At 51.0% G+C, this 27696-nt stretch overlaps 2 protein-coding genes across 11 annotated transcripts in view; one reads left to right on the top strand and one right to left on the bottom strand.

Annotated features, from left to right (window-relative positions):
* The first annotated feature begins 540 nt into the window (after nucleotides 1-540).
* map1aa (microtubule-associated protein 1Aa) lies at nucleotides 541-18267 on the top strand. 2 transcript variants are annotated; one of them, XM_028968022.1, is made up of 7 exons: nucleotides 541-734; nucleotides 816-917; nucleotides 7825-7907; nucleotides 8197-8337; nucleotides 8427-15141; nucleotides 16533-16765; nucleotides 16844-18267. In XM_028968022.1, exons 1-7 carry the CDS (start codon nucleotides 551-553, stop codon nucleotides 16997-16999), a joined length of 7614 nt encoding a protein of 2537 aa, XP_028823855.1. In that variant the 5' UTR covers nucleotides 541-550; the 3' UTR covers nucleotides 17000-18267. The 2 variants fall into 2 exon arrangements, with proteins under 2 accessions (XP_028823855.1, XP_028823856.1); XM_028968023.1 differs by lacking the exons at nucleotides 541-734; nucleotides 816-917 and adding an exon at nucleotides 5793-5996.
* Nucleotides 18268-18367: 100 nt separating this feature from the next.
* The window catches only part of ppip5k1a (diphosphoinositol pentakisphosphate kinase 1a), a 25157-nt gene continuing 15828 nt past the window's right edge, over nucleotides 18368-27696 (bottom strand). For 2 of the 9 annotated variants that reach the window (XM_028968029.1, XM_028968035.1), the window contains 10 exons: nucleotides 27216-27323; nucleotides 27025-27138; nucleotides 26803-26943; nucleotides 26307-26400; nucleotides 25750-25875; nucleotides 24290-24352; nucleotides 21749-21928; nucleotides 21053-21190; nucleotides 20855-20968; nucleotides 18368-19811 (listed from right to left, as the gene is read on the bottom strand). In XM_028968029.1, the coding sequence (XP_028823862.1) occupies nucleotides 19174-19811; nucleotides 20855-20968; nucleotides 21053-21190; nucleotides 21749-21928; nucleotides 24290-24352; nucleotides 25750-25875; nucleotides 26307-26400; nucleotides 26803-26943; nucleotides 27025-27138; nucleotides 27216-27323 (1716 nt within the window). In that variant the 3' untranslated portion in view covers nucleotides 18368-19173. Of the gene's footprint in view, nucleotides 19812-20854; nucleotides 20969-21052; nucleotides 21191-21748; nucleotides 21929-24289; nucleotides 24353-25749; nucleotides 25876-26306; nucleotides 26401-26802; nucleotides 27139-27215; nucleotides 27324-27696 lie in introns of all 9 variants that reach the window. The other 7 variants (XM_028968027.1, XM_028968026.1, XM_028968032.1 and 4 more) reach the window with 6 other exon arrangements.

The following is a 27696-nucleotide window of genomic DNA, read 5'->3' as shown; positions in this document are numbered from 1 at the left end:
TGATAGGGAAAACCAGGAAATTGTATGGAATAAATAAATGTAAAAAGCATTAATAATTTTTGAAGTTAAGATTGTATAGACTTACGTCTTCTAAGTATCTGATCATGGAAATCAAATAAGATTAATAGTATCTTTATATAGTCAGGTAAAATAGGGTAGCCTAGTGGGTAACACACTCGCCTGTGAACCAGAAGACCCAGGTTCAAATCCCACTTATGACTATCGTGTCCCTGAGCAAGACACTTAACCCTGAGTGTCTCCAGGGGGGGACTGTCCCTGTAACTACTGATAGTAAGTCGCTCTGGATAAGGACATCTGGTAAATGCTGTAAATGTAAAAAAGGTCACTTATTGATGAATCCCAAATATGAAAATTAAGAAAAAAAAAAACATTTGATTCGGTGTCAGTTGTCATGTTGAGGAATGAACCATCATGACATCAGATAGGCACATAATACGTGAACCAATCAGATAGCTCCGTATTTTGGCCCTGCCCCTTGCCCTGTACACCACTCTTGTTTGGTGCAGGGCGCTCCATGGATGCAGTTGTCATGGAGATGGACGAGGTCCCCGCGTCCGCCCGTGCTACCGTTGCCATGGAGCCGCCAGAGCCGTCTCAGCTCCCGGGACGCCGCGCTCCTCCGTTCTGTGCGCTGCACCACTACCTGCTGATCGTGATCGGGGACACCGCCTCGGAGCATCAGCTGGAGGACGTGAAGGAGCAGATCAGGCGAGGTGGGTGATGCATTCTGATGATGCAGCAGAGGCCCCCGGTGCCACGGTCCTCACGATCCGTCTCCGCTCTGTCCCCCGCAGGACTCAGGTCTTGGGAGATCGACCTCGCTGTCTGCGACTTAAACAGCGAGCTGCGTCTGTTCCAAAAACATCACTCCGCCCAGTTTTCCACGGAGGTCAAAGGTCAGTAACTCGCATGCATGGTTTTTAAAGAGAAACGAAGTCCTGAGCGAATTTAGAACCCAGGAGATGTGTGAGGCTCGTGGATGCAGTGCTGCCAATGGGAGCGAACGGGACGGATGTAAAGCAGGAAAAAGACGGGTGCAGGTCAGAGTTTTGTGATGGGTGAGTCGAGGCTCGCCGTCCCTGAGCGGAAAAATGGGCGACGCAGGAGAGACGATCTACAAAACTGCGTCATTAAGATGCACAGGAAGAACGAGGAAGTGATGAATCAATCAAGTATGAAAGCGTGGAGGAGTGGGCGTGGCGGCACCGGCCCTCCCAGCATGCTCTCTGAGCCGAGGCGTCTGAAGGACATGTGTCCTTGCTCCCTCGATCGGAATCCGATCCTGGAGATCCAGCCTCGCCTGTCAGTCATTCCTCAGCCTCGGCAGGAGGTGCGGTTCCCGGCAGAGCGCTGATGGCGTTCTGATCGATTGTCTGGGAATCAATACGCTGCAAATCAATCAAGACACCCCCCACCCCCCCGACACAACAAAGGGTCGCGGTGTAATCCTTTGTTCTACCTTCTCTACCAGTTCTGTACGCTGTGCAGACATCTCTAATAAGGAACCTGGTGGAACCGGGCGTGGCACGGCGGCCGCGGCGCCGCAGAGGCCGTTCAGGGGGTGCACAAGGCTGTAAATCAGGTTTTATCCCCCCCCACACACAGACAGAGCCCAGAAAATGCTCTTACGGTGCATTCATGTTGTTTAATATTTGGTTCCAACTGGAAGATGAAAAGTGAATAATATTAGTAATAATATAATAATAATAATAATAATAATAATAATAATAGCTCCATAGGGTGTTAGTAGCCTAGCGTGTAACACACTCACCTATGAACCAGAAGACCCAGGTTCAAATCCCACTTACTACCATCGTGTCCCTGAGCAAGACACTTAACCCTGAGTGTCTCCAGGGGACGACTGTCCCTGTAACTACTGACTGTAAGTCCCTCTGGATAAGGACGTCTGGTAAATGCTGTAAATGTAAATATATGCTGTTAGACGCAGTTTTTCACCACCATGACACAGTTTCACGTTCCTGCCACCAGCCTGCAACTGTACAAGATCAGCAATTTTAATAAAACTACATTTTAATACGGAAGTATGTTTGATGTGCAGTTGCCAGTTTTGACGGCATAAAATATTTTTTACAAACATAAAAATAATTGCATCTGAGATGGCAGCATGTGTAATTATTTATTCCTTTCTAAATCTCTTCTACACACAGTACAGGAATTACCTGCCAGTGGGTCGCCCATATTTATGATTCTTATTATAATCCATGCGAGTTTATGACCCGTGTCTTATCAGCCTCTCTCTGAGAAAATGCCAGAGGTCAGAGGTCAGGGCATTGTGGTGCTGCAGACCCACCTATGAGATTCTCACTCTCACAGAGTAAAGGGCAGTGTGTTTACTGGACCTCCATCGTGCAGCGATACGAGCTGCATGCATCTCTGCATTTGAATGGTGCACAAAGCACTAATAGGCTGGTTTGGGGTTCAAAGGTCACTGTGAAAGAGTGGATTTAAAAAACCTTTCAGATATGGATCTTTCACAGCTGCTGCTCTCCACACACACACACACACACACACACCTTCCTCACACCTTTTACAAATGAGGGGGTCCACAACCTGCAGATGATGCATCACGGGTGTCTTTATTATCTCCTCGATAAGAACCAGTCAGCAATCACGCTCGGTTAAACCGAACGAACCAGCCGCTCAGACAGACATCAGGTTACTTCACAGTCAGTAGGAGAGTTCATGTGTGTGTGTGTGTGTGTGTGTGTGTGTCCAGAGAGATGCACTGACACTGGGCAGCCGCGCATTCCAGGAAATAACACACACTCACCCACACGCTGGGAATATTCACCATATAAATAAACCCTGTTATTATGCAACGTCGTGCTTTTCTGTGTTATAAATGGGCGTGGCTGATGGTGGAGTAGTGGGCGTGCTCGGCGCGCACAGGACCACCGCTGTGAGCAGAATGTGAACAGTGCAGAGTCATCATGGCCGACCGGCACCTTCTCAGATGGGCTTTAATTAAACCGCAGCTGGGTTTCCTGACCACCACACACACACACACACACACACACACACACACACACACACACTCTTCCAGCCAGGCAGGGAGGTGATGGCATCAGTCGGGCGATTAGAACCTGGGCACAGATGGAAAACCTGTACGCAGATCAATGCGCTGAGATTTCATACTGGCTCCATCTGATCCCACAAACATCTCACAATCTCACCACAACCTGACGGGTGGCATCATGCCGATCGTCACAGATCGTGTCCCCTGAAGGACACTGGGACGGAGAGCAGCTAGGGGAGGGGTGGAGCGCGGCTGTCTCCGCTCTTCTTCCAATAATTTGGTCCTTTTAGCAGACCGATTCCCACCGAATGTCAGCGTAAGTGACCTCCTCTGTTCTGCCTGGTGCGACCAGTACACATCTCCACACAACGAGGCAGGAAAGTACGTCACTCAGGGTCACAGCTGGACAGGACGCAGAACAATTCAGGTGATCAGAGCAGATGATTCGAGTCGAGGCGTCTGATAAATTCAACTTAATCTTGTCTATAAAATCATGACAAAACCAGACCGAAGATCCAGAAATCCAGGCGGAATAATAAAATCTTCTGCAGCTGGACATCCAGTAGGTGGGGCTGGGTGGGGCCTGGTGTGATTATGAATAATTGATGTATTGATCCAGCTCTGTGTAGCCCAGCTGTCTGCTCGAGGGTGTGTGAGTGTGTGTGTGTCTGGGGGGAAGCAACCTGTGATCAATAATCTACAGACTATTGGAGACACACCACACTCAAGCCCTGGAGTATCTTAAGGGCTCTTTCCCAGGCAGATGAGGCTCCTCCCCATGGTTCTTCTCGGAAATGCCTGTGTTCTGTTCAATTCGTTTGACCAATAAAAAAAACGAGGCGCGGCCCGGCAATATTTGATCACACTCAGCTGTTCCTCTGCCTGGGGTTCATTATAAATAGCAGAGATGATTCTAGAAGGCCACGCCCACCAGCTCTTCAGCCACAGAGCTCCAGCAGTTGTTGGGAATTTCCATCAGACTATAATAATTGGTGTGAAGAGATGGGCTCCTGGTTTCTTCATACAGATCCCCAAACCATTCCACGCTCCTGCAGAAGCTGGAACCTTCACTAGCAGGAGACTGGTGTGGGTGGAGGAGCGGCCGGCTCCATTGTACAGCGCTGCCAGTGCGAGTACCATCAGCGCCCGGTTACTATTTCAGAACCAGGCACCCCCACAAACACACAATCGCAGCTGCTGTGCTGGTCACAGCTGTGTTCTTCAGCCTTCCCCCTGCAGTGAGATTTATCCCAGAAAAGAGTGGAGATGAATCTGAGTGGACCAGTGGCCTTTTCCTATAAAACCCGGAACCAGTACAGTACAAATTTCCAGCCTGGAACTGACCAAAATATCCATGGAAAGAACAAAAAGATATGAGTCCTCTGGTTTCTATGGTTGTAAAAACAGCAGGTTGTGATGTTTCAGACCTTCTGATGCACATCCAGCTGGTCTGAAGAGCCTCATGTGCAGGCAGAATAATCCAGTCAAACAGTGGGGTACGGCGCCAAGGTCCGTTCCAGACATTTACATTTACATTTACATTTACGGCATTTGGCAGACGCCCTTATCCAGAGCGACTTACAACGTGCTTTCAAGTTAGACGTCAAAGACGTCTGCACTGGAAATGCATCCGGTCCTGGAATGTCACGTTACACCCCACACAGCCACACCAAACATTCACGCGGGGTCAGAATTAGGATCAAACCTGAATAAAAACCAAAAAATGCTCACACCCATCATCCACTGAACGTACGTTCTTTTATCCTGCCGACATGGAACATGAAGTTACATTTCACTGCTGAAACTCCCAAAACTGCTTACACCATTCTGTTTTTAAGTAATGTACTGTTGAAGCTGCAGTGAAAGTGTTGGTTCTAATATTGAGCTGGCATCTTTAGTTGGTTCTGTGCAGCTGTTCTCAGGATATACATTTGTTCTGTGTTGGTGTTCTCAGATTTAATCTGGTTCCGGGCAATTGTTCTCAGATTTAAACTGGTTCTGGGCAGCTGTTCTCAGATTTAAACTGGTTCTGTTTTGGTGTTCTCAGATTTAATCTGGTTCTGAGGAGCTGTTCTCAGATTTAATCTGGTTCTGGGGAGCTGTTCTCAGATTTAAACTGGTTCTGTTTTGGTGTTCTCAGATTTAATCTGGTTCTGGGGAGCTGTTCTCAGATTTAAACTGGTTCTGTTTTGGTGTTCTCAGATTTAATCTGGTTCTGAGGAGCTGTTCTCAGATTTAAACTGGTTCTGTTTTGGTGTTCTCAGATTTAATCTGGTTCTGAGGAGCTGTTCTCAGATTTAATCTGGTTCTGGGGAGCTGTTCTCAGATTTAAACTGGTTCTGTTTTGGTGTTCTCAGATTTAATCTGGTTCTGGGGAGCTGTTCTCAGATTTAAACTGGTTCTGTTTTGGTGTTCTCAGATTTAATCTGGTTCTGAGGAGCTGTTCTCAGATTTAATCTGGTTCTGGGGAGCTGTTCTCAGATTTAAACTGGTTCTGTTTTGGTGTTCTCAGATTTAATCTGGTTCTGAGGAGCTGTTCTCAGATTTAAACTGGTTCTGTTTTGGTGTTCTCAGATTTAATCTGGTTCTGAGGAGCTGTTCTCAGATTTAATCTGGTTCTGGGGAGCTGTTCTCAGATTTAAACTGGTTCTGTTTTGGTGTTCTCAGATTTAATCTGGTTCTGGGGAGCTGTTCTCAGATTTAAACTGGTTCTGTTTTGGTGTTCTCAGATTTAAACTGGTTCTGTGCAGCTGTTGTTGCGATTTAGACCGGTTCTGGAACGGTCCAGTCGGCTCGTCCTTCTCCCCGTCTCCGTCAGACAGACACAATGCGCGCCCCCGCGAGGCCCCGCCCTCTCTTCTCCCAGACGGTCGCGCGCTCAGGGCTGCGCGCTCCCTGCTCCGCTCGGACCGGGTCCACACGCACGAGCTGCGCTCCGGTAGGTGCTTCTTCTTCTTCTTCTCGCCGCTTTATCCGCCGGTCCGGGGTCGGAGGAAGACTGCTGTCCTCCACCATCTTCCTCCTACAGGAGAATAACGCGCCGCGGCGGCCGTCGGGAGCGTCCGCGACCTCGTTTCCGCTGGTGGGTTCGGTGGGGATGGAGGATGCTGGTGAGATGTGGAGGTGCGTGACGGCCGCGCAGGCGCACTGGGGCTCGGTGAGGGTGGCGACAGGTCAGATGCTGACCTCTCATGAGCTTCGCTTAATTCTGGCCCGATGGGGTCGGTGGCATGGTGACGTGGTGGCGACCTGGCAGATACCAGGATGGTTCCTCACCGCGGGTCCGGCTGTGTGGGCCAGATGATGAGCTGTGACCCGGAGATCCGTGGTCCAGGCCTCATGGGACGAGACCCTCTGCTCCTCCACAACAGGAAGCCCGTATGTAGTCTTTAGTACACGAACACCGGTTATACATGAAGAATATCACCACGTACTTCACAACGTCCCACAAACGTCCTGTTGCCATCTGATGACATTCAGATTTTATTTCACGTTGTCCGTGTTCTGATTAAACATCTAGAAAAATGATGGAGAGAAGCTGCATTCTGGGTAATGTTCTTGAGTCAGAAACGTCCATCAGGTCCACAGACCACAAGGCTTCAGGTAAATGTCTTTCTGTCCTTCAGAGATTACGAACCTCAAAAACATCTGACCACAACTAGACGACGCCATGGCGGCTGGTCGTGGGACCAACGTGTGACGCCATGCTGTGATGTCACCGGCGTGACTCTGCAGGAACGCGGCGGTCCTAATCTGTCTCCAGACCGCGGCCGTCCACCTCACGAGACGAGACGAGGGCCGCGTTAACGCCATTACGGCGCCAGTAGCCGCCATGTTCCGTTGGGGAGGGATGGGCGTGGGAGCTGGTGTCCCTCAGGTGCTGTTTACAGCGGGACGTGACCTTCTGTAACGAGCCTCTGGGTGACGCTGCATGGGGGACATTTAAATAAGTGGGCGTTTAACGCCGCGTAACGGAATAAAACGTCTCCGCCCCTCCTGAAGGTCAAGCTGTGGCACGGAGATGCGGGGACGGGAGAGAAATCAGGCTCCGACACCGGGTTTTCCGGGTCACGCCCAGAACCGGCTCACGCATGGAAAAATCTGCATAAATCTGCATATGCAAGCAGGGGGGGGTCGCGTTGTTCGGCCCGCACTCGCTGCTCAGCGGCTCTGCATGTGTGTTTTTCCATATTTACATCCTCATTAGCATGAATGTGTGTGTGTGTGTGTGTGTGTGTGTGTATAGATGACATGATTGCGTACGTGGTGGGATGAATGTATTTAATTCCCCGGGTTCTGCCGATGCCGTCGTCTCGGCGCGGCTCCTCTCTTCGCTGGGAAATGCTGCAATGCGTCGCTCAGCAGCAGCAGGACTGGGTCAGTGTTACGCGGCTACTGGCAGCAGCCACTTCACTGTTCCCATGGAGACGGCCAATGGGACGAGCCAGCGAGAGGCTGGCCGTGTTGTGTTGTGGTGCCGTGAAAGGCAGAACAGCGACTGTTTGAGGATGAAATCCTCGTTGCTCCGCTGCCGAGGTGATCAGCCACGTGCACGAGATTCCAGAAGCTTCCAGGCCTCCCTGGATCTGCCTTTGTAGTGGAACGGTGAGCTGCTGGGGTTCTAGAATTACCCCTAGAACAGCATTTTGAAAAATGCACTCGCAGCTTCCGCAATCTGAGAAACCGTATTTGTAGGATTCCATCGCTGCGCTAATTTTCGCGGGTTGGTGTAGCAATATTCCGTCCCATTTTTCCTGTGTGTCCAGGGCAAAGACTCCTGCGGTACAAGAGCGATGTGCTTCAGACTGTGGTTCTAGTCAACCCGGCCGAGGACGCGGCTGCTGCTGAGGTACGCTTTACGGTAAACGTGTAGGAACGAGTGTAATGTACTCTGCCTGCGGAGGTGCTATTGCTATGAAATTGTTATTAAATTGTTATAAAATCATATTATTATTCCGCAGTACAGTTTAACCCTCACTTGCTGTGTATTTGACTGCGGAGGACAATCAGTATTTTTTATTAGCTCAATATTCATATTAGGAACACGAGTTGTTTTCAGAGGTGGTACTCGTCATCGTAAAAAGACCAGTTTTCCTGCTGCATTTTAAATTCTGGTTTCTGCGTTTCTTCTGGAACAGGTTCGTTCCCTCCTGACTGACTCTTCTGGACAAAAGCTGCTGCTCCTCTGCGGTCAGAACTCGGAGCAAGGCGGGGACATTATACTGCAGAGTGGACACCTGAGCTCGAAGCTTTTCTCCGACATCATCGCCGATCCCGAGGTGAGAAGACCAGCACCCAGCAAACATCTGAATTGTTTCACAGTATGCTTCAAAATGGCAAGCGAATGATCTTCTGTCGGCCCGTCTAGGTGAAAGACCTCCTGTGCGGACCTGCTCCACACAAGAAGGCCAGATTAACCGTTTCCTGCCCGGGAGAAGGGGGCTGGTCCTCCCTGGGTCTCGCCGAGGAGCAGCGTTTTCAGGAGCTCCTGGACTACAGGCTGAATCCAGACGCTGCACTGCCCGACATGGAGGGGGTTACAGAGTTCACCGAGTACGTCTCCGAGACGGTGGACGTCCCATCACCGTTCCAGCTCCTGGAGCCACCTACGTCTGGAGGATTCCTCAAGCTGTCGAAGCCGTGTTGCTACATCTTCCCAGGTGGCAGGGGGGACTCGGCGTTATTTGCCATCAACGGTTTTAATATCTTGGTCGATGGAGGGTCTGACAGAAAATCGTGCTTCTGGAAGCTTGTGAGACACTTGGACAGGATCGACTCGATCCTTGTTACTCACATCGGGGCTGACAACCTCCCAGGGATCAATGGCCTCTTCCAGAGGAAGCTCGCAGAGCAGCAGGAGGAAGAGCAGTCACGTGGCGGGAATGCCTACAGCGACTGGATGAAGAACCTGATCTCCCCGGAACTTGGCGTGGTGTTTTTCAATGTTCCCGAGAAGCTGCGCTCGCCAGAGTCCACGCTGAAGGTGAAGAAAAGCATCGAGGAGGCCTCGCTGACGCTGAAGTACCTCCACAAATTAGGCATCAAGCCGGAGCCGCTCTGTCGAGGGGCCAGCAACACGGCAGAGCCCGTCACGCTCTTCCACAAGCTGGGCGTCGGCAGGCTGGACATGTACATTTTAAACCCCGTGAAGGACAGCAAAGAAATGCAGTTCTTCATGCAGAAGTGGGCCGGCAACAGCAAGGCGAAGACCGGCATCGTGCTGCCCAACGGGAAGGAGGCGGAGATTTCGGTTCCATACTTGACCTCAGTAACGGCCCTGGTGGTGTGGCTCCCCGCCAGCCCCACAGAGAAGATCGTGAGGGTGCTGTTCCCTGGAAACGCCCCACAGAGCAAAATTCTGGAGGGACTCGAGAAGCTCAAGCACCTGGATTTCTTGCGGTACCCCACCGCCACTCAAAAGGAGATATCTTCTGGAGGACCTCCGCCTGTGATTAAGCAAACCAAAATGAAATTAAGAACAGACAGCAAGGAGAGCCTCAAGTCTTCCCCAAAAGCACAGCCCAAAGCGAGCAAGAAAGAGGCGAATGGACTCAATGACGCAGAGTCAAAAAGTGACTCGATCAAAGAGAACAAAGTGGAGAAGAAAGACGTGAAGAAGCTGAAAGAGAGCGTCAATGCCACAAAGCCCCCTAAAGCCAAGTTGGAGACTCCAGATGGAGCGAAGCCGGAAAAAAAGAAACTCATAAAGGAAAAATCCATGAAAAAGCAACTGAACGAGAAGGTGTCCAAGACTGAGGAAAAGAAAGATAAAGAGAAGGAGATGAAGAAGGAAAAGAAAGTAAAGAAAGACAGCGGCGTCAAAAAAGATGAGAAGAAAGACACCAAGGTGAAAGAGGAGAAAAAGAAAGATGCCAGCAAGCCCGAGCTAAGAAAAATCACTAAACCGGACCTGAGGCCTTTCACTCCAGAGGTTCGAAAGACCCTCAACAAGGCCAAAGCGAAGGGGGGTGCCAAGACGGAAAAAAATAAAGAAGCCAAGGAACTACCTCTTGGTGAGGCCAAAGTGGCCTCCAGAAAAGCCTCCAGTGAACTGGTGGATGAGAGGTCCCGACTTTCCTCCCCGGAGGATCTCACCAAGGACTTTGAAGCACTAAAACGAGAAGCGGAGTCTGTGTCGAGCGTGATGGCCTCAGCGCCAGCTTCAGATACGTTACAGAACCTTCCTTCAAACTTCTCAAGCATCACAGTTTCTCACTTTGATGCCCCAGATGAAGGAATAACAACAACTGATGTTGCAACTGAATCTCCACGTCACGAGAAGGAGTCCTTCAAAGAGACGTTCGAGGATGACGGAGACGCTATGGAAGATGCCTATGATGAAGAATACAGTATGGACACCATTAAGAGGAAACCACAAACAAGCAAAGGAATGGAGCAAACCGACAAAACGTGGGAGGATGTCAAGGAAAGAAAAGATGATGTGACAACGAAACCAAAAAAGAGTGAAAGTGAGGAGGAGGAGGATGTCATCGAGAAAGCAGAGCTGGAGGAGGCAGAGGACTTGAGAATGCACGAGGATGACGTTAAATACAAAGCGGATGAGGCAAAAAAAGAAAGGAGTGCCAAAGACTGGGAGGAGAAACCCGTGGAGCACAAAGACATCAAAGCCCCTGGTGGTTCAGAACACATCTCCTTCATACAAGATGAGACCATCCCCGGCTACTCCGAGACGGAGCAGACCATTTCCGATGAAGAGATCCAAGAGACGGAGGACAGGATACCACACCTCCGTTACGATGTTGGCTCCTATGACATTTCTGTCCCTGATGAACCATGCTCTTTTGACACCATCCAAGGCATGAAGGAGATAAAAGCCTCAAACCTGTACGACGCCCCTGAAGTGTCCGTGAAAGGATTTATGGGGGCACCAGAGTCGGCCTTAGCGTTCCCCGCCAATGTCATTCTTGCGGCTCCTCTTGCGGAGGAGGAACATATCTCCTCAGCCACGTCCATCACCGAGTGTGACAAACTCTCGTCTTTTGCAACCTCCATCACCGAAGACCAGTCTGTTGCCTCAGCCACCGCGCCACGGACGGAAGAGACGTGCCGAAGCTCGCTGCTGCTGGACACCGTCAACAGCCTGCCGTCTGTCCGCACCGAAGCCACCCAGGGGAAGGAGTACCTGCACTCCGCTGGGACCATATCACCAACGTCTTCTCTGGAGGAGGACAAGTGCTTCAAGTCGCCGCCCTCAGAGGAGTTCCCACCTTTAGTTCTAGACCCCGAAGCAGGAAAAAAGGCAGCGCTGGCGCATGAAGAGGAGGAAGAGGAGGATGAGGAAGACGAGGACCAGACACCCAATGTTGACATGCCTCTGAGCAAGCTTCACGAGGGTTACGCATCCTCTGCAGTGCTCCAGGACAAGTCCCCTCCCACAGCATCTGTTCCTACACACGTACTGGAGGAAGAACGAACCTTGGATGAAATGGGGCCCGGTGGGACGTCTCTCTCAGCATCTCCATACTTCTCTGGTGCTTTCGATACGAGCGCCGGTTCAGGCTCAGAGACCGAGGAGAGATGCCCAAGCCCAGATGACAGCACCGCCAAAATGGCTTCTCCCACGCAATCCGTCCCCACAAGCGGTGGCTACTCGCCCACTGAGGACAAGACACCAAAGTCATTTGCAGAGGACAAGAAGGACGTGGCCAAGCTCGAGTCTGACACGTTAGAGAAATATCAATCATCTTTTGACAAAATGGAAGAAAGAATATCTTCTGATATTCTTGAGAAGAGCTACTCCAGTGGTAGAGCTACGTTCGATGAATCGGACGAGGACGAGGACAGCGAGAATGATTATTTCGCCAGAAGAGACAAGGAGGTTGACGTGTCCGGCAGAGTGAAGAGTGAAAGAGGGAGAGAGGAGAGAGAAAGCACTTTCCTAGATGAGGAATTTACATGCGAGGCCAGGTCCCTCAAAGAAGAAAGGATGACCGGAAAAGAGCAGAAATGCGAGGTTCTGCCATACAAAGATGAAGCTGAAGGCAAGGAACCATCAGGTCTTCTCACTGAAGTAAGACCGGCTGGACTTTCACCGTCAGAAAAAAGCGATCTAGGCTCCGTGTCAGAGCAGTATGGCCAAAAAGACAAAAGGACAACCGATGGACAAGCCAGCCATGCTTCAGTAGGCTTTAAGGACGTTGAGAAGAGCGTTCACTTTGACCTGTACAGCTTTCCTGAGCGCGAGAGGCAGGGTAGAGATTTTGGAGAACTTAGGCAAGACACTCCTTATGTAGACAGCAAAAGCTTCACGTATTCTGACATATACGACAGCAGGTCAAGTTCAGTGGACTCAGGTGGATACGGTGCTGAACCTCTGAAGGAACCCACAGATAAATTAGACCATAACGCCAAACTGGACGTTGTAGAAGCACAGAAATCAGATCTTCTTTCTGGAAAAATGTCCGAGCCGGAGACATCTGCACCCCAGAGTCTGTCTGATCTAAAGACAGAAGGTGGTTCCTCCTACTTGGGCACCATGTCGACTGTGCATTCTGCAGACTCGGTTCTCAAGTCCGAAATGGAAAAGGTGCACTTTAGTTCCACATTATTGTCTGGAGACCCCTTCCGTGAGGACTTCAGATCAGGAAGTTCGAAATCCATGAGCTACCACGAAAAAGAGGCGGCCTTAGAAAGAAACGTCAGACGAGCTGTGTATGGAGAAGATGACGAGGAGGATGAAGATGATGAAATGTCTGAGAATGGTGCATCAGACCATGAACTGGAAAAAGGTGCTAAAGATAAATCCGAGAAGGAATCCAAAAATCCATTTGATTTTGTCCCAAGTCCTGAATGTCATGAGTTGAAACATGAACCAACACAAGGAAAAGGCGTCGATAGTCAGGATCAGGTTGCTCCATCAGCTCCCTCTGACACAAGCAAAATGAGTGAAGATCCATCTCAGATTGGGAAGAGCGATTCTGCCTCTTTGTTCACTCAAAGCCTGTCTGGTGTTGGTTCATCTAGATACACCTCAGACTATGGCTACGCATACGATGACAGAGAAGACAAGAAGAGCACTGAAGATCAGGCATACTTTCCATCATCAATGAAGACCACCGAGGAGAAAGGCTACCACGGCGAGAAAGACCTCGAGTTTGAAAAGCAGAAGACGCCAGACATTCTGAGCAAGAAACCTGCTGATGCGGCTTCCTTTGGTTTCTGCTACACCACCACCACTGCCACGGCGTACTCCTCCTCATCCTCATACAGCCACTCGTCCTCCGCGTCAGCCTCCCTCTCCACCAGCCGCCAGTTCGGAGAGGACCTGGAGACCCCTGCCAGTGGTGGCTTCGAGTACTCCGCCTTCAAAGACGCGGACTCCGCCTCCTCCGGCTCCGGCGCGCTGCTGAAGGACGAGTACCTCGAGGTGTCCGACAAGCCGGCGCCCGCGGCGGCCACAGCCGAGTCCACCTCAAGCCTGCCGAGGTTCTCACCACTTAGTTCTTTTGAAGACAACAAACCATTTCCCCCCTCGATGCTCAGTTCTCTGGATGGTAAGAGAGAACTTCCTGGTGCAACGTCAGGCATGGTAGGAGCCCAGTCTGCATGCTTTTACAGACCTGAGTGGGAAGAAGATTCTAAGGCTCAAGCTTTTGGAGCAACCAAAGCAACGTATTCCCAGCTGGCCTCAGCAGAGAAAGACCAGATGAAGGAAGTTTATGGGGTGTCATCAAAAGCACACCCAGAGCTGAGCGAAAAGCAATACTATGAGGACACAGAAAGCGAAAGTGAAGATGAAGATTACCTTCACGAAGGCCAACTCAGTAAATCGCTACACCAAAGCGGCCCGTTCGTCGGTAGGGAAGGAGACCCGTCCATTCCTGACATGCTCGGCTCGTACAGGCCGGCATCCACCAAACCCGACATGGCGAGCGGAGCTGCTCAAGCTGCCGCCTTCGGAGCAGGACGTGAGGAGACCTCGGGCCTTCCAGACGTGGAGCTCAGAGGAGCAGGAGCAGAGGGCCCGAAAGTGAGGAGTCCATTTGAGTGGGAGCTCCAGCAACCAAGGGGAGTCTATCCAGGGGACTCTCCTCCGCATTACAGACACGAGGACGAGTATGAAGAGGAGGAGGAGACGGAGCCGGAGCACCCTCCCCGTCCACTGTCCCTGACATCAGCCGACCAAGCCTTCCACTCCTCCTATTACACCGAGGACACAGGTAGGCGTGCAGATGACGACGTGAGCATGGGGGCCACCTCCTACTCCAAGCCATCTCCAGGCTACTCCACAAACGAGTACAAACAGAGGAAAGGTGACATCTCCCCGTCCTTCATCAACCCCAGCCTAGAACATCTATGCAGCGATGAGGAGAGTGAAGGCAGTGGCCACTCACAGGAGCATGAGGAACAGCGCCAGGTGACTGAAAAGGGGAAGTCCCACAAGCAGCACCATGGAAGTCACCATGGTGGAAGAGACATGCCTGGAGCAGTGGCTGCTGGGATAGCGGGAGAAGACACGCCTCCAACCTCTGTCAGCGAGTCCCTGCCCTCACAGACAGACTCTGATGTTCCTCCAGGGACAGAGGAGTGTCAGTCCAGTACAGTTGGGGCCAACGTTGACTCAGATGAGGACGCTGAGTACCTGCCAGAAGACAGGTCATCTGCTGTAGCCCATGGAGGAGGGAATTATCATGTCTTCTCATCTCGGTCATCTGAAAAGAGACATGACCCCCTGCCTTCACCGGTGATGGACCCTGTTCCTCACCCACCACACCCAGACGTATGTATGGTTGATCCAGAGGCGCTGTCTCTAGACCAGAATCTCACAGACAAGCAGCACCTGAAGAAAAATCTGAAGACAAAGAGTCCAAAGAAGCTCCTTGGGAAAAAGTCAGGATCTCCAGCACGGAAAACCGACAGCAGACGCAAGAGGTCCCCAACTCCTGTGAAGCAAGCATCTAAAGACTCATCCCCTAGAAACACCTCTCTAAATAAGAAGGATGTAGAGAGGTCATCAAGAATGTCTCGTACTTCAGATGGACAAGGGTCGAAAGAAGACGACTTGTCCAGGTCAAGCTACAATACTGGCAAAGGACTTGTCAATGGAGTGAAGAACAGTGCAGGTCAGTGTCCATCTTCATCTAAACTACATTTTCTGATCCTACAGCTACATGAAATCTATCTTGGTCTCAGAGGTCAGAATAAACCAACCGTAGATGAACACCGGCGCACCGTGTGGTGGAGGTGTGGTCCTTCACTGGACTCGAGACATCTCACCAGATTTTCTACTTCATTTCACGATATACTTTCAAATGAGTCAGTGAGATGAGAGTTGAGGAGCACCAGCTTTCGGTCGGATGGTGTCAAATAAACTCTGCAACGTGTTCTCGGTGCAAAATTCTGCCAACGAACGTTAAACAGTAACAAGCGAACGGCAGTAAAACGGCAATCAAACGGCAATCAAACGTAGCTACAACGCGTACGCCGTTCCGAGGGCGTTCACCGTCCGCGTGGAGACAACATCATTTATTTCTTATACAGCCCATAATCACATACAGTACGTCTCAATGGGCTTTGACAGGCCCTACAGTTGACACCCCCCACACCTGACCCTTCTGCACACAAGGAAAAACTCCACACAAAAAAGCTGTAGGAGAGAGAAGAAAAGAAAGGAAGAAACTTTGGGAAGGAGTGATACAGAGAGGGACCCCCTTCCAGGGTAGAGTGAGCCTGCAAATGGTGTCAGTGCAGGGTTGGATATGATATAATAATAAGTCCTACAGTTGTAGGGTTGGAGAAGTCCAGGATGTAGTCAGTGTCATGGTCTAGATTACGTGTCCATAATGATGTTACTGGTCCATTTGAAGATCCCTGGAGCTGTAGTTGTAACGGTGGTGGTGGCTGTGGTGACCCTCTGGTTTGTTTCATGTTTTGTCCTTGTAAAGCAGTTGTCAGGAACCAGGATTTATTTGCTGGTCTGATCACTGGGGTCTGCCAGTAGTCTGGGTTCTTGATTCCGTGTCTCGGAGAAAAACAAACAGAAGCCGCGGCAGACGGTTGCACTGTACGACCGATACTGAAATATGTGGTTATAGTGGTATATTGGTGCTACAGTGGCCCGGTACCCTAACTAGGACAGCCTAACAGAATTTAAATCTGTCTGTGTCTAACGGGGACTCTGTGATAAAGATCAGGCCGCCGCAGCCATTACCGGAACTACTTTTTAACTATTAGGCTGGTAGTAGCCTAGCGGGTAACACACTCACCTGTGAACCAGAAGACCCAGGTTCAAATCTCACTTACTACCATCGTGTCCCTGAGCAAGGCACTTAACCCTGAGTGTCTCCAGGGGGGGACTGTCCCCGTAACTACTGATTGTAAGTCGCTCTGGATAAGGGCGTCTGGTAAATGCTGTAAATGTAAATGTAGAACGTCTCAGATTAACGTCCATTCTGTCTGCTCCTACCGTGTAGAGGAGCTGCTGTAATTAAACACTTTGATGTTTCATCCACAGGTTCCAGCTTTTCCAAGTCCACTTCTGGCGCACTCTCTGGTCCCCCAGTCTACGTGGATCTGGCTTACGTCCCCAACCACTGCAGCGGCAAGAACGTGGACCAGGAGTTCTTCAAGCGGGTGCGCTCGGCGTACTACGTAGTGAGTGGAAACGATCCGGCGAGCGAGGAGCCGAGCTGCAAGGTCCTGGACGCGCTGCTGGATGGAAAGGCCCAGTGGGGGTCCAACCTGCAGGTAACGCGGCGAGCCGCGAGCGTCAATGCCGGCGTCCGGCCGGCCGTCACAGCGCTCCCCTGTCCCCTGTCTCCCCAGGTGACCCTGATCCCCACCCACGACACGGAGGTGACGCGCCAGTGGTACCAGCAGACCCACGAGCGGCAGCAGGAGCTCAACATCATGGTGCTGGCCAGCAGCAGCACGGTGGTGATGCAGGACGAGTCCTTCCCCGCCTGCAAGATCGAGTTCTGAGGCCGTCCAGCGGCCGTCCCCGGTGTCAGCGTCCCGTCTCCTCCTTTACAGCCTCACGCTTCGTCCGCCTTTCATTTATTTCAGCCAAATTGACGGTAATATCTGGTCGTCCCGTGAAGGCGGGATCAGAGAGGGGTACGAGGGTATGAGGGTGAGGTTCTCTTCGCGGTAGGAAGCTGTGCCTTGAAAACCGCGGACACGCGTTTGCCTTTCGGAAACCCCGACTACACGGCCAGGGAACGAACGTGCTGCCTCTTCTCTTCTCTGGGACCAAAATTAGGATCTGGCAACGCGCTCGGCCCCTCGTCCCGTGACGTTTTACGCGGAGGCCTAAAGGCGGCAGGTGAGATGCTGACATGGCGCGGAGGAGGACCGTCGGTCAGCAGAACGTTTACTTTCCACTCTCTTGCGCTGCTCTTTCCTATCGCTGCATGTAACGGGGAGTGAAGAGTAGTTGCGTTGCCAGGTGAAAAGCACATACTGACGTTTAATACCACATTTAATAACACTGAACTACACAGGAGGGCACAGATCAAACCGTCAGAACAGGTTTAATAGAAGAAAACATGCGAACGTAGCACATTACACCTGGACGGAAGCTTCAGGAAGGTCTTTTTTTGGTCGATGTAGAGGCAGGTACGGTTCGCATCTAGCTGAAAGGGACCAGATGATTTTCCTCGTTTTCCTGACGATACGTTTGCACCGACCACTCAGAAGTTTAGTCCTTTAAAAACCGGACATGCATGTGTGTCTTATCGACCCGATCGTCCCCGTCGTCTTTCTGGAGGACGGACCTTCGGCCATTTTGAATGGTGACAGATCTGATCCAGGTCTAACTCGATGGGACCAGAACGTCCCGCGTTATTTACCTGCGGACCACCTCTGTGTTTATATGTACAGAACCCACCACGGACCCGAGTACCAGACTGCCACATGGCGGGAACGCCGCGTTTTATAGCCGAGCTTCTCGACCCTCCGTCCCGTCGTCGTCCCGCTTCTTTCTGCATGTGGATTTTTTTTTGGGTTTTCGAGATGTACGTTCTAGTTTTTGATCATATCAGACGAAGTACTATTTTAAATATGGCTATTTATATGACTTCTGCGCTGTAGTGCCAGAGCATCGTGGTTTGCTGTACGCGGCCTGTGGAATTTTATTCTTTTTTCCGATGTTTCATTTTACGTGCAATATTCTGTATCTGCCCTGAAAAGTTGGACTTTCTGCTTATTTACCATTAAAACAAAGTAATAAAGAACATTTAGCGAAGCCACCCCGGGGTGCGTCTTGTTATTTCAGGGACCGGTCGTCCTCCTCCGCGGACGTCCTCATGTTCCTCTGCCCACGATGGAAGGAAAAGACCACGACTCCAGTTACACAAACAGCCAGTTTTACTCAAACCATCTGCTGATGAATACGAACATATTACGAGAGAGAGCAGGTGATGTGGACGTCTGTGGAAGAGCTCCTTCTCATTTAACGTGTAAAAGTGAAGGAACTTATTAGAAATTAAAACCTCCACACGTTGCTGATTATTGCCAATAAACAGCTCAAGTCATTCCGATCGCGACGTCAAAGTGAATCTTCGGCCATTTTAAACCAGGGCCGTGATGGAAATGGACTAAAAAGGCGGTTTACAGTAATTCTGGGTCCACAGGTTCCTACAGTCCAGCAGCAGCGGCATGTTCTACCACATTAAATAACACTTCATGTTCTCCGAGTAACTATACGGACGTATGAATGTACAACACGTTTTGTAAAGACTGGTCTGGGTAATCTCGGGCGGGGCGGGGCATTAAAAGCAGAACTCGTGGTTAAGGCAGATTAAAAAGGTGAAAGGTCAGCTTGAACCCTGCGTTGAACATAAAAAAATAAATAAAGACGCGAGCAGCGAAACACGTGCGGTCGCTGCGCCCGTTTGGCAGAAGCAGGGCGGGGTCCAGGCTTCAGTGGTCCATGCAGCTCGTCCAGAAGGGGACACGCAGGAGCAGCCTTCCATCCGACCAAGACGCTTGCAGGCAACTGAGGCTTTGGACTGAGCAGCTCCATGAAAGAACTTCTTCTGACCTGCATGTTCATCACAAATGGTGCTGGACGTAAAGTGCGAGAGAATGGGCCGGGCTGCGAGTGAGGAGGGAAGGTCTGATCTCTTCATGACACTTCCTCCATCCACGTGCCATCAGGGCTCTGACGTGTGTGGAGCTCCGGCCTCCAGTGGGGTGCCTGGGTGGGTCCCCCACAAGTCCCCCTGTTCCTGGGTGTGGAAGAAATCTGGAGGCCCATCAGGGGAGGGGGGTGTCTGGGAGGTGGACCCGGCCTCTGAGCTGCTCTCCTGGAGCTCCAGCAGGACTGGAAGGGCACCGCCCTGCACCCTGGCCACGCCCAGGTCGGGGAACGGTGGGCTGACCAGGTCTGGACCACACCCCTCCTCAATCGGAGGCTTTTCCAATAGGACGTCACCTAGAGGTATCTCCGGGTTTGATGGTTCTTCTTGCGTTTCTTCACCTCGGACGCCACTAGGTGGCTCCTCACCGCCATTCTCCGGATCCTCTCTGGCCCCCTCACATTCCAGGGTGTGGAGCTGCTCCTCGTGAGCTGACGCCGGGCTCTGGACTTCTGCGAGTGGACTGGAGCTGCCTGCCGAGGTCTGGTGTCCACCCACGGCGTGCCCGGCGGGTAGGCTGGCGGGATGGGCTTCCTCGCTGCTCTGTGGAGTGAGGGGGTTCTTCTCGCTGAAGCTGAAACGGGGGGAGGTGTCGGCCGTGGTGGGGGAGGAGGGGCCTGCGCTCGAGACCGTGCTGGACGGCCCGCTGCTATCTGCAACACACAAACATGCAGCCATGAAGACAGCGAGGCGTCCCAGGGTCCACCAAGGCCGAATTACTAAAGAAGATAAAATGTAGGACAGTTGGAGGGACCTTATTCCTAATTAAAAAGATGATGGTTACGTAGCTCAAGATAATTTATGGCCATTCGTAACCAGAAAACAGTGACATTTCTTCTGTATGCATGAGAAGTGAAGGCCCCTTTATTGGAGATGATGTTTGAATGGGAATGCTCATTGTAGGATGCACCTATTAATATTGTACATAAGGGCCACGCCGGGTCGAGCGAGGACCTGCTGAATTCCTTATTACAGAGGCTTGCCCCACTTTATTAACTTCAGATAATTTCATACTTTCAGAGAGAGAGAGAGAGAGAGAGAGAGAGAGAGAGAGAGATATATATATATATATATAGGAAGAAGATGATTTAGAATTAAACTTAGGTTCACACTTCAGATATAAAAGTCATCCAACCACACAGTGACAACGTCGCTACCCACAGAGCATTGCAACGTGAGCGCTGTTGCCAGATGCAGAATTATTTCAGACCAAAGCGGTCCAGAAATAATCCAAGCAAACACACTACAAACTACAGAATCTTTTACTGCAACAATTTATGCTAAATTTTTTTACCTTGATTAGAAAAAAAATATATGCTGCGCTGATAAAGGCTTTTTATGGCGGTTTATTTAGCTTAGCCAGGATTTAAAATCTTAGATCTAGATCTGAGCTTAATTTTCATATTTAAATGTAATAACTGGCTGATTAATGGTCTAATTAACGTGTAGACGTGTAACGGGCAGTGGTGGCCTATCGGTTAAGGAAGCGGCCCCGTAATCAGAAGGTTGCCAAGGTGCCACTGAGCAAAGCACCGTCCCCACACACTGCTCCCCGGGCGCCTGTCATGGTGCCCACTGCTCACTCAGGGTGATGGTTAAATGCAGAGGACAAATTTCACTGAGTGCACCGTGTGCTGTGCTGCTGTGTATCACATGTGACAATCACTTCACTTTATGACTTGTGAAGTGGACTCACACCAGGGAGGCCTGTCGGAACGGTGGCGTAAGGACACCGAGGAGGACAGCATGCGCTGGGGGATGTAAGAGTCCATACACGGCTGGTTCTGTCCATCAAACATGGCCGACAGAGCTGAGGAGAGAGAAGAGGCTGCGATGGCACGGTTGATGGTTATGGTGTGTGTGCGCGTGTGTGTGTGTGTGCGTGTGTACGTACCTCTGGAACTTCGTGTGTGTGAGTCTCCTGCAGTCTCACACACAGCAGTGAGAAACTCGTCCACCTGCTTCAGAGAGAGCGAGTTGTGCAGCGTCTCCAGGGGGTAGATAGAGGGCACCATGGAGCAGCCTTCAAACCCTGTACAACACACACACACACACACAGTCAGAGACGTTCATGCTCAAACAAGCAAACAGTTTAGTGCGTTTAGTGCACACACACACACACACACACACACACACACACAACCACAAAAGAATGGACACATACATGGATACAGGCACACATGCATACACATGCACCCACCACACACACACACACACACACACCAGGCAGGATCATTTCAGCGTGGCGGCTCACACCCAGTCACACCCCCTGACACCATGAAGGAGACCCCACAGGCGCAGAACAAGGACCGTCCGGAACGGAACCTCATCTGGTCTTCAGCGACACTACCATTCATCCGGACAACAAGTGGACGAAGCTTCCCCTCCACTTCGCACCACCTTCGTACCCCCGTACTGGTCACCTGCTGCAGCACCTCCAGCATGCAGCGAACGCCATCGCCCGCCTCGGCGAGGACAATCAGGCCACAGACACGCCATCAAACAGGAAACACACAGAAGCAGCAGCATCAGCATCTGCATCAGCATCAGCAGCAGCATCTCAGTCACAGGCAGGCTGCGAGCAGCTAACCGTAGAAGAACTCTACAGGGTGCTGGCCAGAGATCAGCCAGTTGCGGAACAGGCGGAGGTGGTAGGAGCACTGGTGCAGGTGGTGGGCCAGACCAGCGTCCAAGCAGAAGGGCCAGACCATGGGGGGCTCAGTGGAGAACCGCCGCAACAACTTGGCCACCTGGTCTTCCTCCAGAGGTTCTGAGAGAGGAGAAGAAAGGACCATGGAGAGAAGAGGAGAGGGAAGAAGAGGAGCAAAACAGCTCTGTCCAACAGAACAATCAATCATCACACATTTAAACGTCCCACCCAAGAGCTTGAGTTCCTTCTAACTGCTCCTCTCCACCTCCTGATATTGTGCAGGAGAAAGGTGGAGGAAATGAAGGGTGGATCAGAGTGTTTCTCAGGCCTGCTCCTGGAGGAACCAGTGCCAGGACAACCTACCAGGATCATACCAGTCTGGTTCTTCACAATGCTGAGCAGGTTGGTGTGATCATTCAAATCTCATTTCATTCTGTCCCCAGACATTTCCTAGGATTCCTAGGACCTCCAGGTTTCTACTAGGCTGTGCATGGTGCTTCAGGCTGGTCTGCTCTGGTTTACATTCTCTGACACCAAACTCCAAACCAGAGAATGTCAGAGTAGAGCAACCAGCAGGACTGAGATACACTGAACTAGGGCCATTTCATCCAGCATTGACAATGCCACCAAAAAACCACACCCTCCACCACCCTCACACTTCAGAATGCAGGTTCAGCAACCTTCTCTGGGGGGAACCTTCTCTGTGTCCTGTGGACTTCCACCATTCTTCCCGGTGAACTAGGACACTGCGGCTAGTTAATTAGTTAAATTAGTTATAGTTAATCGAGTTACAGGGAAAATACAGGTTAATCTAGTACTGTCACACTTGTCAAAGCGGAACACCGTATCTTCAGCAAGCTCCAAACCAGAGATCTCAGCCTCTTCCACTTTGACACAGCGAAGCACGATTAGTGGGTAAAGTCCACGCCAGACACGCATTGTGACGCGCCGAACGTGAAGGAGAAGAATCGAGAAGACGGGCGGGGTCCGGAACGAAGTTCCAGTCTATAGTACCGATCCATTCCATGTGATTCGTTGCTTGTAAAGGAGTCTTTCTGTGATTTCTGTGAGCTAGATTAGTTTAGTTGAACGTTAATTTCTTAACGAAATGCTGATTTGATTTGCAATTCTCGGCCACCGTCGCGAGGTGACGCGTTTTAATTATCGCGAGAGAGATGCGGTGAGGGACGCCTTTGGAAGATGGGACATTCTGCAGGACCACGATACTGCTGCACCTTTTGTCTTGTGGAGAGGCAATCACCTCTTTGTTCTCCATGTCTTTGTCAAACGGCATTCCGGCATTTGGCGGCCTTCAAAAGGTGTGAGATGCCCCGCTCTCTCGGTCTTCCCCAGACGGGAGACATCGGGGGCGTGACAAGACAGAAACGACACATTCTGATTGGTCTGTAGCAGCTTCCTGGGTGTCAAATGTATAAAAGGAATTTCTCTTGTGTCCTGTGGACTTCCAACTTCTTTTCCATCGGGAGCTGAGGGGAATTTTCCCATCAGTACCTGAGTCTTTTCTGTTTACCTATTCTGCTCATGGCTTTTCTCTTCCTTTCCTCCTCCTTTTCATTTTGGTACCTTTTTTTACATAAAATCTTCACATGTAACTGAAATACTAATCTACTGGGGTTAATAAATTAGAAACTGCTCATCTTTTAACCTCTATTGTGCCACGCCCCTTTCTGCCAGGTAACGGCAGGTTTTAATACAGCGCTTTTGTGTGTAGAGAGAGGGTTTTTGTACACTATTCTCCAGAGTTTTACACCTTTCCCTCTCAGTCTGGCACTCGTACATCTCAGGTCGGGTCAGGTCACCCAGCGTTCGGACCGGTCCGCGCCCTCCGGGGGAATTGTGGCAGCGTGTTAACACCCCTTCAGCTGCTGCATTAGTGCAGCTACAAATAAAAAAAAAATAACACTATCGTGGGAAATTCAACGTTCAATTCAAAGAGTTAAAGTCCAAAGCCGGTTTAATGTCAAATTCCAAGGTCAATAGTGGCCAACCAGTTAACAAGCATGGATAATTATCTTTTCACGAGTAAATTATACGAAACAAATTCAGATTGTCACTTGTCCAGCCTCTGAGGGACAAGGCCAAGGCCATTTACTGTGGAATATAACCCACAATGCACTTCCAGAGGATAAAGGCCAAACACCACGCAAGAGCTGCTGCCTGCTCACTACCAACACTGAAGAAGAGCTTCGTCCTCAACTCGCACCCCGTCCAACACAGAGCGTCGTGTGCACATCCACTTTACGGTGAGTGAGGTGACGGAACCAGAGAAGAATCAGACAGAATGCAGGTGGAGGAGGGGACACACCAGAGAAGTGGAGGAACTTAAAAAAAAAAAAAAAAAACCCAACAACGGATGGAGATCAGTAAAGAAAAGCCGAACGCCGTGATCGTACCACTGACATGCAGGACAGAGGGAGGGTGGAGGAGTGGGAGTAAAACTTGAAGAAGAAGCAGACGTACCATTAGTCGGATGCTTTGCAAACGACACAGAAAATCGCTTTACCGCCGGCGCACACAACAACTCTGAGGAGATAAAAACAGGTGACTGGTGTTACCATGGTCAGAGAGGGGGGCGGGGGCACGCTGGGCTGATGGGGGTCTCGCAACGGGAAACACGGCGTGAGAAGATGGAGGCAGACACGCCCACACACACACACACACACACACTCGCAGCCTCACCTCCGACCTTCAATCCTCTGAAACTAGACCACAAGTTGAAGGATTCTGGGAGATGACATTCAAGACTAAATTTAGACCAAATCCATTCTTAAAGGGCCGGCGTCCAGAGATGAGGGTTCATGGAGCGAAATCTGGCCACACCCCCCGCAACAGATGGCATTTAAATCTTTAAACGGGTCATAAAAATCCTCTTATCCTCACACGTCCAGGGCACAGACAGACAAACACACAGATGCAGGATGCACAGATCCGGTCCCGGAGCTGCAGAACGGTTCATGACCAGACAGATGAGGCACGATGGGCTCGTCACACAAGCGCCGACAGGAGAGAGAAAATGGCAGCCGCAGTGCCCACGTCTCCACAGACTGACAGTGACACCTGCTGGGCAGCAGAGGAACTGGAGCGGGACCACAGAGAACAATCCAGAACAAGCGGCCACTGCTGCACCTGCTTTACACTGCGGGCGACCTCTCACCTTTCAGCCCCCGGCTTTATCTAAAGTGCGTAGAGTTCTTCTCGCACGGGTCTGGCTGGTGTGTTTCTACACAGAATGGTCTGCATGGGAGGGTAACTTCATTTCCCTCCATCAAATGGGGAATAAATGATTTATTTTACATACCAATCTAGCAAACATCTGAAGTGATGTGAAAGTGAAGAGATTGTCATTTACATTTACAGCATTTACCAGACGCCCTTATCCAGAGCGACTTACAGTCAGTATTTACAGGGACAGTCCCCCCCTGGAGACACTCTTGCTCAGGGACACGATGGTAGTAAGTGTGATTTGAACCTGGGTCTTCTGGTTCATAGGCGAGTGTGTTACACGCTAGGCTACTACCACCCCTGAAAGGTGCCTGGGGAGCAGTGTGTGTGTGGGGGGGGACTCGAACCGGCAACCTTCCGATTACGGGTCCGCTTCCTTACCCGCTAGGCCTCCGCTGCCCTGACAATCAGATTCTCACCGGCAGAACGTTCAGGATAATATATTTATAGAGCTAAATGGAGGACACACACACACACACACACACACACACACAAACTGAAAATGAAAACACAGATATGAACGTGTGAAGAGTCTATTTCTGGTGCATGACAGATCAAATAAATCTCTTATAAAGTTGCCCCCCCCCCCGCCGAGACAAACCGAAGGATCCACAATATTTGACTGGCAGTGATCCTAAGATTATAATTAACATGCGTGTCCGGGCGGCGCGTGAGCATGAGGATGATGCGGGACGTACCGTCTTTATAGGACAAGCTGCCGTAGGATAATTTTTTGCGGTGTGTGCGGGCGTAGTCCTGCAGGTTGGGGGCGCTAGACGAGCCCCCCAGCACGGTGGTGCTGAAGAGACCCGCACACTGAGAGCCTGTGGGGGTTAAGGTGGGCGGTTAGTCTCAACACGCACACACACGCACACACACACAACATGCAGTTACGCAGAACGCTGATCTTTCACCCTCCGCACGGGCCTCGCCGTATTCAACATTACAGGATTACGCGGCTATTTAAACGATGCAATGCACATGCATGGACGTCCCTTCACATCTGGACAGTAAAATCAGAACGCCATGTCAGTCTTTACTCCTGAACTACGAGGAGAAGCAAGACGAACGCTGCATGCTCCAGTTATTTTACAGTAAGTTTATTAGTCCTGTGCCCATGCTTAATAAATTGTTAAAAGGCACCAGTTTAAAGCAAAATATTTCCCCTACAGCAGAGAAAAGCCATCTGTGCATCTGTAAAAGTCTGCGTCTCTCTGTGTGTGTGTGTGTGTGTGTGTGTGTGTGTTTTACCCACCCAGGCCACTCTGCTTCATCTCCGGACTCTGGCGAGAGCAGGACGAGAAGAGACGGTAGCTGCCTACTTTAGAAGTGGACGTCTCTGACAGCACCTGCAGGGACAGCCAGACCCGCCCCATTACACTTACAGCGTTTACCAGACGTCCTTATCCAGAGCGTCTTACAGTCAGTAGTTACAGGGACAGTCCCCCCCTGGAGACACTCAGGGTTAAGTGTCCTGCTCAGGGACACGATGGTAGTAAGTGTGGTTTTCTGAGTCTTGTGGTTCATAGGCGAGTGTGTTACCCGCTAGGCTACTACCACCCTGGTGATGCTAGAAGCCTAGTAGCCTACCATTGTGATCCTGAGCAGGACACTGAACCCTGAGTGTCTCCAGGGGGGGGACTGTCCCTGTCACTACTGACTGTAATTCGCTCTGGATCAGGGCGTCTGGTAAATGCTGTAAATGTAAATGTCTCCAGGCTGTGTGGGTGTGAGAGATGCTCAGCATTTACCTCCATCGAGCCAGTCTTCCTGTTGCGGATGAGCGGGGATCGTCTCTGCATGCTGATTGGCTCGGAGAGGGGAAGGGCGCGGTCAGGCTCGTCCTGAGACAGGTTCTCCAGGCTGCCAGGATCGGTCTGTTTCTGTTCATTCTGGGCGAGAGCGACGTGAAGGTTTGAGACGCGGGCGAGGCGTGGGACGGGCCGGCGGGCAGCGGCGGTGGGCGTGTTTACCTCGCTGGAGGCGGGTCTGAAGCCGAAGCCCAGCGGCGCGCTCTCCTCCTCGCTCACCTTCACTCCCGGGCTGAAGTGCAGCTCCACGTGGAAACGCTCCTCAGACGCCGGGTCCTGCAGTCAGTCAGTCACCCCGACTTTCAGTGACATTCGCAACCTCGGAAGAGCGCGTGACAGGCAGGGACACTCGCCTTGTTGTTGTCCTCGTACAGCATGATGACGATCTGCGTCATGTAGTTCAGCTCGGTGACGGCGCACAGGTAATCCATCGCCCGCCTCCACTGCTGGTCCTTCTCCTCCTGAAACCCGAGCGCCACGCGTGAGCGCACACACACGCACACACACACTCACACACATATACACACTCACGCACATATACACACACACACACACTCACATACGCTCATATACACACTCACGCACAAATACACACACACACTCACATACGCTCATATACACACACACACACACTCACGTACATATACACACGCACACACACACACACACACACACACACTCACATACGCTCATATACACACACACACACTCACGCACATACACACACACACACACACACTCACACCTCACACACACGCTCATATACCACACACACACACACACACTCACGCACATACACACACACACTCACGCACATACACACACACACACACA

The sequence above is a fragment of the Denticeps clupeoides genome, unplaced genomic scaffold (genome assembly GCF_900700375.1).
Source record: "Denticeps clupeoides unplaced genomic scaffold, fDenClu1.1, whole genome shotgun sequence".
NCBI classification, from domain to species: domain Eukaryota; kingdom Metazoa; phylum Chordata; class Actinopteri; order Clupeiformes; family Denticipitidae; genus Denticeps; species Denticeps clupeoides.
Note: the sequence above shows the minus strand (reverse complement) of the source record. Positions and strands in the feature narration are given on the sequence as shown.